We start from the raw sequence: 12,112 nt of genomic DNA on the forward strand, positions 1-12,112 counted from the left end.
TCTTTTTTGCTATTTTTACTGCATAAGAAGACAACAAACCTCAGTCTTTCATTAAAAATAGAATTAGTGAAGACCTGAATTGTTGATTTGCAGCCACTTTCTTAATTTTCTTCATCAAAATAAAATACTCGATCATATTTGAGAGCCATAGATGTCAAGGCCATGTCAATTATTGTTATTCAGAAATATTTATATTAAAACAAATCACTTTTCTAATTACTTTTATTTTATTATCCCCATTTCAGCTTGTATTTTTTCAGGGTTTGTCTTGTGATTCACAGTTGAATTTTGAACCCAGCCTGTGCATTCATGCTTAAATTATTTTGCAGCATTATTTCTAATTTAGGAAAAATAACATAATTGATAGTGAGCTCAGAGAGAGAAAGTAAACAGCAGTATCTGATGTTGAAGCAAGGATTGTTGCTATGGCGTAACCAGTAGGAAACTCAAAGACGAGGGCAGTAGATCATTTTGAAAGAGTGCTATAAGTGGGTGGACAGGGAGACCCATCTGTCAAGTTTGGTTCAGCATTAGAGTGGTTACAAATGTCCATGAGAGCTACCGGGGTATGTTAGACAGAATTTGGTAGTCCTTTAGTAGAAGCACCCCTTGGGGAGTGGGGTGTACATAGTTGTTGAAGTAATTAAAGGATAATATAGATAAATTTAAGTTTTTTTTTCTGAGTCATTGAATATTTTCTATCTTGATTAGATATGGTTGCTTAGAGGTCCCTCATGATTTCATTAGATCCAAATGGACTCTCATAATGGCCTCAAATGGACTCTCATAAATTTGAACTAGTGGCCTTGAGTTAGGTAGAAAATCAGTCATGATTTTCAATTCTGATAATTATCCAGTGAACTCTTTCACAATCCTTGCACATGTGGATGTTAAGAAAGGACCAGATCAAGATATGATGTGGTGCTCTTTCTTCTCTGAAGCATGGTAGGATCGAAAAACCGTGCCACAATAAAAGTGAACAGTCCTTGATAGAGGAGAAAATTGAAAGAACAGTGCACTGTAATGTAGACTAAGTGCAATTAAACATTGAATGTAGAGGAGGTTACATTGCACTTAGTCTACATTACAGTGCATAGTTCTTCCAATTATCCAATTATTTCAGTAATTGGATAATTCAGTATTTTGGCTCTGATCTCAATCTCTATGTTACTAATGTTGTTTAAGTAAATTTATTGAATAATATAAATACACCGCCAATTTTTTAACGGTAATTAATTTTATATAAATTTTACAGCATTATAATTGTGATATGTATATAATTCAGCATTAACATTTTATAGGCCATAATAGTGCTTTGAATTGCCTTAAAATTAATAATGTTATAATTCTGTCATGACAATGTTTATTTTCTGCGAGGAGAATTAAATTTCTGAAATGAATTGGAATTGTTACTAATTACAAATTGTGTGCGAAAGTTCTTTTCTTTGGTAACAAATATTTCTGCATTTTATTTATGCCGTGTTGCCACTTTATTTTGTTGCCACTATCTTCCCAAATCAATTAATTTGTTGTGAATTTTATGGTGATAAATATTTAACTTTGAATCAGCAAAAAACATCTCAGAATTTTTCTTGCTTTCAGAAAGTGTGGCACATTGCAGTTAATATTTCCAAGAAATTATGGAAATATAATTCTGAGATTCCAGATCCTATTTCCAATAATAGCTGATTTCAAAATATATTGTAATGGAATTCAGGTAATTAAAAAATAGGCATCTGATAACTGAGCCATCAAAACATAGAAGATACAAATCATAAGAGAATGCTCCAGTATTCTCAATGCATTTTAATGATATATAACACATAAAAGAGGGCAGTTGTTTTTCAGCTGTTAAGTCTGGGATTCAGATCTAGAAGTTAAAATGATGAAAAATTAAATGTGAAGACTTAGTGAGGGTGGGAAAAAAATATCAATGTTGTAGCATGCACCATGTGACTTGTAGATAAAGAGAGACCATTGGAATGAGGTATCATAAGATCGGCAGTCAGGGAATTAAGCTATTATAGTATTGTACTGTCAATTGTCCACTAGCACAAGGAAATAGTAGAAGTATTGAATTTTTGGTTTGGATACTCTAATTTACTTCTAACAATTGACTTCAGAAATTTTCACATTCTAGTTTCGTTCAGATGATCAATAAATGTAAATGTCTCCTTAAAAATAGCACATACTGTTTTACACTACGTTTTAAAAATTTTTTTGGGAGTTATTGTATATTTCAATCACATATTTTTGTATGGCCTGCTTGTGCTGGGAACAATGTTAAAGCAATCTAAGTTGGAAATATGGGGATTGTATTTTTTAATAATCTTTCTGATTAGATTAATGGATTATCCAAGGAAAAGAAGGGCATAGATTGAAATTGTATCATCAATATGTATTTAGAGATATGGCGTGGAAACGGGCCCTTCCGCCCACCAAGTCCATGCCGACCATCGATAACACGTTCACACTTGTTCTATGTTATCTAGGTTAATTCCCGGAATGGTGGGACTGTCGTATGTTGAAAGGCTGGAGCGATTGGGCTTGTATACACTGGAATTTAGAAGGATGAGGGGGGATCTTATTGAAACATATAAGATAATTAGGGGATTGGACACATTAGAGGCAGGAAACATGTTCCCAATGTTGGGGGAGTCCAGAACAAGGGGCCACAGTTTAAGAATAAGGGGTAGGCCATTTAGAACGGAGATGAGGAAGAACTTTTTCAGTCAGAGAGTGGTGAAGGTGTGGAATTCTCTGCCTCAGAAGGCAGTGGAGGCCAGTTCGTTGGATGCTTTCAAGAGAGAGCTGGATAGAGCTCTTAAGGATAGCGGGGGTATGGGGAGAAGGCAGGAATGGGGTACTGATTGAGAGTGATCAGCCATGATCGCATTGAATGGCGGTGCTGGCTCGAAGGGCTGAATGGCCTACTCCTGCACCTATTGTCCATTGTCTATTGTCTATTGTTATCCAATTTTTGCATCCTCTCACTACATCCACTCACTACATACTCGGAAATTTACAGCAGCCAATTAATTTACAAACCCACACGCCTTTGGGATGTGGGAGGAAATCTCTATCAAGAATTTACTAAGAGATTTTTGTTCTTCTGGAAGCACAGACTCCTGGATGGAGTCCAGAACCAGGGAACATGAAGATCCGCTCATCAAATAAGAAGGCAATGTGTATTATTAATTCCACAAAACTGGAATACTGCACCACAACTGGATGTAGCCCCAATGTCCTTGAACCACTAATATGATATATCTACTTCAAACAAATAACATTCAGCAGCTACTTGAAGATGTGTAATAGCTAAGAAGTTTGTTGTCTGTTTTGGAAGGGCCTTTGAGGACTTGGCAAAGGAGGTTCAATGACTTTGCATTACAATAGTGACTGCATTTCAGAAATTTTAACTGTTGAGAAAGTGAGGTTGGGTGGTTAGAAATAAATGAGGATTTTTAAAAAATGTGTTTGAGACCATAGTCTAATAAAGTGGCTGCAAATAATGCATTTGGATTCAAAACTAAATGGAAAATGCTGTTTTTTTAAGTGGCTATTAAAAATTATGACAATTTGATTATTTTATTGATTTATCAGATTTCAACATTTGTTTTTTTGCAATAAAGGAGGTTGGGTGTAGGCGAAGTTAAACAATTGGCATCGCTGCCTAATATATTAGCTATGCTTTAGGTAAAATGCTGTTAGAAATAAAGTTGTTCATTTACCATAATGTGCAATATACCTAGAGATCTTTTGCTTTCAGTGCAGGCAGGTACATTATCTGCTTTGCACTCTTTGAAGCCTGTTTTAAATTCAGATCAAATAGTTTTACCAAATTACCTTGTATAAACATATTTATGATCATTTGGTGACCTCTGCCGAATGGAAAACAATTGTAGATCAAGTGAAGTATAGTTTGGGTCACAATAATTCTCCACATGGTTTTTGATAGTCCCTTGTCAGCTGTATCATTAGAGAGGTGCATGCGCCACTACTCCTGTTATGTTTATCATACAACTCTTCAGTTGATTAATATTTATATAATCTTTTTAATTGACTTTTAAGAATGCATAGAAATTATAATTTCAAGATTAGCTTAATTATATTTTTCATTTTAGTTTCAGGAATCTGCCTGTCAAGCTGAGGATTTGCAATTCAATTTGCAGTTCTTTGCTTTGCTTTGTAGGTCAGAAGATTATTTAAATTTTCGCTGCTTGGTTATGAACAACCCCAAGTAAATAATAACAAACCAAAGCTTTTTTCCTTGATTCTGACTGGTGTCCAAGTATTTTGAAATAAACTAAGCATAATTTTATCTAATTTTACTTCTTAGAACTTTATACAATGATTTGAAGCTTTGTGAACAATTAAACAAAACACAACAACAATGCTAGCTAACTCGCATTAAAATATATATTTACATGTGGATTGTACATACCACAGATGTCTCCTCCAGCGGTGGTCAAAGCAACACCTTCACCCCATCTTCCAAACCTAGCATGCATTCTACCTCAGTAACTGACAACACATCTATGCAAGTAGATAGCTGCACTCCAGAACAGGGGGTAAGTGCTCATGGGGTAAGTGAATTACTGAGCTATGAAAACCAGTTAAGTAATGCCCCACAGCTACAGTCCACCCCCAAAAGGAGAACTGTCCTCAACATCTCTCCACCACCTGAAGATTTGCTGGATGACAGCAGGATGTCTTGTCAGGATGATGCAGGTGACTCGGAACAGAGCAATAATATTTGGATGGATGAATCAGGCTCTAACTTCAGCATCATGAGTTCTAGTTCCTATAACGACAACACAACAGTACCACGGAAATCACGAAAACGTTCACCTAAACAACGGCCTGGATTTGTGCGTGTGGATGATGAAGAGTCAAATATGGATGTCTTTGATGCAGACAGTGCAAAAGGACCCCATTATGTACTTTCTCAACTCGTCTCAGAAGGCAAAAACAGCTCAAAGGGAATCAATGGGTTGGTATAGCTTTTTAAAAATTTTATGTGAACTTTTAAGGTAGTATTTGGATAAACCCACACAATATATACTGAAATTTACAAATGCATTTTTTCCTTTGCAAAATCGATAGAATTTTCTTTCTATCTCATCTATTCTATTAGCAACATATTCTGTAAAAATAAATGAAATTACCTGCCTTTGGAAGAATACATCTAAAAGGTTTTTTCTTATCTTTATAGATGAAGATAATATCCCTTTATAGCCCCCAAAAAACTGTTTAATCTGACTTCCTTAGGGTATATATGTCCCTCTTATTTCCCATTCTGTTAATTATTTTGTGCTTTCCTCTAAAATACCTCTTTCTATATATATTGGAGACATGCTAACCTGTTCATGCAAATTATAATAATAGACATTCTTAGATAATTATCTCCTCAGTCTTTACACTTAAAAATGGAAAACCCTTTCGCATATATTTCCTAGGAAGCCAATGCTCGTTTAAACCAGCATTCTTAAATCAAGACCTATGACAGTCAAAATAAACAGGCAATTTTATGAATTCTCTCCATTTCTCTCCTCTCTCTATATCCACAGAACAATTTACAAAATGGATCATTCACGTTTCCAGGAGATAGATCTCTGATCAGTTTTTTCACAACATATTTACCTACTTATTTCCTTTGTTTATCCCAGGGGCAGCGAAGCCAACTGTGGCATTCTACTGCTGCCAAGTGAGATCTCCTATCTCATTAAAAACGAGGGATCTTCCTGGGCTGTGTGGTTCAGTGCCAAACTAATGATCCACAGAGTAAGGTCCAAAGTTTTTTGAACTTTGGATAACTACATTGAAAACCATCTATTGTTGAGGTAAATTTAGTTTTATAGATAGATGAAGCAAGTGTCCTGACTGTGAAGGAATTGCATGCTTTTATGTCATCCATAAGGTTAGTGGTGCTATTAATAGAAGATAAAGGCTGGTGCAGTTTGATAGTTTAGAATTCCCATTGACCTGCCATGTGTTTAAAAAGAGGCACCTTCATTATATTGATACTGTTGTAAGATATAATGTTGCTTGTCTCGTTATTTATTTTAAACCTGTGTTGAAACTTTTTTTAGTTGAACTTGAGAATTCAGATATATATCCTTTTGGTATATTTATACCAGCTTTAAATTGCCTGGTATCAAGTGCTGCAAACCTGGATTTGAATCTGAAAGTGATTGCTATATTTCTTGTATTCACAGTTGTATTCACAGACAAAATCTATCATTTGAAAAGAAGAACAAACCAATTCTAATGTGCAACAATGCAATGTCACCCACATTAGTCATATTAGGTCCTGGAGACAAACACATAAAAGTACACATTTCACTCCTTTAATTTTGTCTGAAACTTGCCAAGTGAATCATGTGAGCTGCTGTAGACCTTGTTTATCCATTTTGTGTTGCTAGATGTAATTAGTTAACCTTACTTGGCTCAGCTCCCAAAAACGTTCAAACATCTTACAGGACTAAAAAGGATCTTTTTCATCCATCAACTCATTTATAAAAGTCAGAGGTTTTACTTTTTTCATACCATCAGCAGTTCTTTTAGGTAAAACAATTTAAGCATTGTCACTGCTTCTCCACTCTTCCAACAAAATTACATGTCTGCCATGTAAGCTGACATTTTTTTGTGCTGGATTTGTATTGGAATTAAGCATGTTCGTGAAGCCCATTTTTCGTTATTAATTTCTTAAATATTTAAATGCTTTCACATCAAAGTTTTTCTTTGCCAATTCAACTATTTCAAATTTCCATAAATGTGCACAGTGAAGGTACCTAAGCCCATGTAATAATTTCAATGCTATTTTCCCTTTGGACTCCCTCCAACCCCCACAGTGTTCCCACAGTAATGTTATGCTCAGAAATGTATATAATATTCAAAATTGGGAGAGCCTATTTCTAAAAGCAAACTAATGATTATTTCCTCAACTTGTGTTCAATTCCTGAAGTCCCAGTTATCTTTTCAGCAACACTAACAATATATACAGCATCCCCAGATCGTAATGCTATAATATTCCTCTTTGAGACATTTAATTCTCTTTTATTTCACATTTCCATTTTTTTTCTAGCCACAGCCTTACAACTCAGGATTTCTTAACATTAACTAACAGTCCTCATCTTGTTGACCCTCTATCGAACCCTATCCGCGTCGGCCTTTCTTACTATTAGTGACTAATCCTGATTAAGAGGTCTGAGAGGTTTTTTAATGATCTCTTCTGCCATATGTTTAATATACACCCATAACTGCAATGGTTGCAGGAATTATTATTCCAGGATCACAATCGCATCTTCATTAAAATTTATCTTTGCATTCTTAGTGCCATCAAGTTAGTTATTCATTTCCTTGCCAGTCTATGCCTGTTCACCTGTGATAGAATCTTGGAGTGATACATCATGGAAACAGACTTTTAGCCTACTATGTCCATGTTGGCATTGGGCTCCTTTCTGTATTAATACCATTTTCTTGCGCTCAACCTGTAGACTTTCATGCCAAGGCATTTCATCTCTATAATTCTTAAATGCTATGAGAACACCTGCTTCCACCAACCCTTCAGGCAGTGTGCTTCACATTTTAGCCACTCCCCAGGTAAAAAAAAACTCTTCTACGCATCCCTTCTGAATTTACTACCCCATAATCTTCTGTGCAGTTGCACTAAGTCTAAGTAGTTACTTATTAATTTGTAACATCTCCGGTAAGAAGTTACCAAAATATTCATTTATATTTATGTCACTTTATCTTATGTATTTGTGTTTTCAAATAATATTTTCCTTTGTTGTATATTAGCTATAGTGCAATTTAACCGTTATTAATGGGTTAATTTGATGAATTTAAGTTTGAAAAGTTTACCTATTTCCAGACTCTCGTCAAGAATAGCATCAATTAAGAATTTGTGCTGGATTTATTATTTAGAATAAAATATTAGATATCACAATAAAATTAATTATCTAAGCAGACACATGATTGAAGTTTTCATAAATCAACTAAGCTGAAATCAAAAGTACTCTCAAAGGCTGGAAATAAATATTCTGCTTAGTACCATGAGCATAATCCGGACATTTTAGCTACATTTATGATCTGACATTAGCTACATTCATTGTTGCAATGGAGTTACCATTACCATAAATGTAGCTAAACATATTTTATAATTTACTCTAAAATTATCACAAAAAATTATCGTTAAACCTATTTGGATTGGTTAAGGTTGGAATATGAAGCAAAATAAAAAACTTTAAAATACTTTATCTTTGGTTAATCTGAAAGGACATCTACATTTAAGAGTATTGCTGTCATCTTCACTGTTAGCATTTACCACAAGTGCAATTTTTTTAAACATATTTAATGAACTGCAAATTAGTTTGATTCTTTAAATGGATGTTGATATTAGTATGCAGTTTTAAGTCCCAATTCAAAAATAATGGCAGTAGAAATATTAGGATATAGTTGGATCAATACAAATCAAATCAATACCAAAGACGTACAGGTATGTAGGCTAATTGGCGGGTAAATGTAAAAATTGTCCCTAGTGGGTGTAGGATAGTGTTAATGTACGGGGATCACTGGGCGGCACGGACTTGGAGGGCCGAAAAGGCCTGTTTCCGGCTGTATATATATGATGATATGATGAAAACAATTGAAAAATACTTATGTATACATAAATTGTGCACTTTACACGACAGGTCGGTGTTTGGAATTTGATAGGTGAATGAAAATGAGATTAGAATTGTTTGCTGCTGCATTAATGTTAGAAGTAGTAGGGATGTTTGTTACATGCACTGTCATTGTGTTTTCACGATAAACAGTGGTAGCCAATACTTTGAGTATAGTTAAAGCCAGTGATTAGTTTCCACCTTATTTCTTTGGGCTTGAAAAGCAATTTTGGTGTAAAATAAAAATCTTGTCAGGAACTTAACCATGAACTCAAAATTAACTAGCAGAAAAAAGTTGTGGAAAAAAAATAATGTTTTGTATAAAAGTGAACAAATGAGTTCAAAGATATTTTATTATTTATCTTAGAACTTATTTTGAAGCATCTCAATGATAAAATTAAAAATTATAGCTTTATGTACTGCAGAGAGGAAAACTGTTCTGTGCCTTCAATGATGATTTTATGATTTTCTCTTAACACATAATAATAACAATAATAATAATAAGTAATAATAATAATAAGTAAAATGAATCCCATTGGTCCCAATGGCACAATGGTACAATTGTAAAGTTGTGTATTATCACTTCTGGCCCATTCTTGAAAGGAGGCAATGAATGTCAGCCATCTATTTGGTAGGACACTCGCACTGAGAAAAAGAGTGCAATGAACAAAGCTCACTATCATTTCAGAGGTTTGCTATTTTACAGTCTTCCAATATATTCAAGGTTCCCATATTCAATTTTCCTACAAATTCAGTTTAAGTTGAATGGCAAACAGCTCTTAAGTGCCTCCACATGCTTTATTGACAAGGAAAATTTATAATAGGAGGCCAATCTGGTCCCATCTGAATTTTGTCATTATTGGAGTTGAAAGTACCCTTGGATATCACTTTAGTCTCAACGTAAATCATTTATTTAATTCCGAAAGGACAGTTTCAGGGATTTTGAGAGATGACAGTCTTAGTAGAACAGGGGGAGGGCGGAATAACAAGCTTGGCTTCTTCTGAAAGAAAAAGAAACTGACATTAATATCATACAGAAATACACCTGTACAAAATGTTTTCATGAACGTCATGTCTCGGCAATCAAGCAGTATAATTAAATTGTCTAAAATTTGCAATTACAGCGTATAACGTTATTTACACAACATGATCTGCTATTATTGAGGTTTCTGTATTTAATACTTTACAACTCTCTTGAGTTTTATTATATGAAGAAAAACATTGGGCCAAATAACTTAATTGTTTACAATAATCAGTAATCTTACATTTAGCTATTACCCCATTCGTACTGCCAGTGTAATTCCATTGTGAAAGCTTTTATTAGTTTGGTATGATAAATATAAATGATCCTCAATTCAAAATAATGATCTTATAAAGCTCAACTGATACTTCAGTTTTATATATGTAGTTTTCAAATGCACCCAAAAATTTGCTTTTATTTCTATTGTGCTAAATTGGTCAGACTACATTATACAGCTTACGTTAAACTTTTAATGGTGTCCGTTGATTTATATGATTGCAGAGTAGCCATTTTACTAATTTCCATAAACAAACCTTATATGGTTGAACATTCTGCTTTGAAATTACTAAACCATTCCAGGTGCACAAATTAAAATAAGTTTTCAAACTAGTAGTATTTCATTGTATAAATGGGATATGGAATAAAGTAAGTGTTCACTATAGAATGGCCAATGGCATGTTCTTGTCCAGGATGCTCTAGGTGGTAATTATCAATAATACTAATAATGTGGTGCTGTGAAACCTCCTGATTTATTACAATGAACATCCTATTAGGATTGTTCAGACAGTTGGGTAGAGGTCAAGGAGTAGATAGGTCATAACGTGCAAAGGAAGATAAAGCATGAACAACAGTATTCTAAAAAATTGGTGGCAATTGTTATTTGGATCTTCGTCACATAGAAAGTTAGGTTGATATACAATTAACTGTAAGTTTATGAGCCAAAATGTAGGTGAACAAATTAAATTAACCACAAGGCTCTGCTCTGCATTCTAAGGGTTGAAATCTTGAGTTTTTGTCGAATCTTTTGTATTCCCTTTCATTCTGCAGCATTGATGGACGTATAAGTTCTCTGCGGAGATCTATGTTACCAAATCTCCACCTGTTTGCTGTCATGTTATGCGTTTGGCAGACACATCACTTCCGGTATTTAACAAATTTGCAGATCTAGGGTGAAGGAATATTTTATGCTTTGCTTCCTATTCTTGGTCAGAGAAATGTCCTAGCAAAATATAAGATAAATTGAAAATTGAGAAATGTTTAAAAGAAAGTACATAAAAAAGCATTATATACCTGGTCATAAGATGCATTTTATTTCAATAAAGTAATTTTGTGATGGGTATTTTTGATGTTTCACAGAACAACAGAGCCACCAAAAACTTCTTTAAAGAAGTGCCCAACACTATGTGCTCACTATCCTGGTAAAGGTGAGGGCAAAGAACTGAAAGTACTGGTACAACCTGAGACACAACACAGGGCACGGTACTTGACGGAAGGTAGCCGTGGCTCTGTGAAAGATCGGACACAGCAAGGCTTTCCAACAGTGAAGGTAATAGTTCTCCCTGATTTTGAAAGGAACTGCTGTAAATAAACAAAAATTAATTGTTCATACATGATGCAAAAGCTGAATTTCAATATTTGAAATTAGTTTAGTTTAGAAATACAGCAAGGAAATAGGCTCTTCGGCCCACTGGGTCCACGCCGACCAACGATCCATGCACACTTACACTATCCTATGCACTTTGGACAATTTACAGTTTTACCAAACCAATTAGCCTACAAACTGTATGCCTTTGGTGTGTGGGAGAATACCGGAGATCCCAGAGAAAACCCATGCAGGTCATGGGAATAACATACAAACCCCGTACAGACAAGCGCAGGTAGTCAGGATCAAACCCTGATCACTGGCACTTTTAGGCAACAACTCTACCGCTATGCTGCTATGTGCCTCATGCCCTACACAATTAATATCACTTTGTACAAATATATGAAAAGATACATATTTGTTTATTTGTACTTAAGGTTTATTAATGCTTAAAATTCTACTTGTATAAGTTAGAACTTCCACGTATAATAGAGAAAATTACATATTCTAAGCTCTTATCTTGTTTTAGTTGGAAGGCTACAATGAACCGGCAGTCCTACAGATTTTTGTTGGTAATGATTCTGGCCGAGTCAAACCTCATGGTTTTTACCAAGCATGCAGAGTCACTGGGCGAAATACTACTCCGTGCAAGGAGGTGGATATTGAAGGAACAACTGTGATTGAGGTCAACTTGGATCCTGAAAGTAACATGACATTAGCGTGAGTATTTATTAAAACCTGCTGAAGTGACTAAATCTCTTTTCTGCAAAATGAATGGAACATACGGAAACTCATCATATTAAACATAAGACTGTCTGAATATTGAATCTATATATTGCGTTA

The 12,112-nt window shown here is 34.7% G+C and overlaps 1 protein-coding gene across 2 annotated transcripts in view; it reads left to right on the top strand.

The window, feature by feature from the left end:
• nfat5b (nuclear factor of activated T cells 5b) overlaps positions 1–12,112 on the top strand; it is a 131,371-nt gene that overhangs the window by 66,062 nt on the left and 53,197 nt on the right. For both annotated transcript variants that reach the window (XM_078400795.1, XM_078400796.1), the window contains exons 3-5: positions 4,450–4,993; positions 11,044–11,233; positions 11,799–11,989. In XM_078400795.1, the coding sequence (XP_078256921.1) occupies positions 4,450–4,993; positions 11,044–11,233; positions 11,799–11,989 (925 nt within the window). The remainder of the gene's footprint in view (positions 1–4,449; positions 4,994–11,043; positions 11,234–11,798; positions 11,990–12,112) is intronic.

The sequence above is a fragment of the Rhinoraja longicauda genome, chromosome 6 (genome assembly GCF_053455715.1).
Source record: "Rhinoraja longicauda isolate Sanriku21f chromosome 6, sRhiLon1.1, whole genome shotgun sequence".
Classification (NCBI taxonomy): Eukaryota; Metazoa; Chordata; class Chondrichthyes; order Rajiformes; family Arhynchobatidae; genus Rhinoraja; species Rhinoraja longicauda.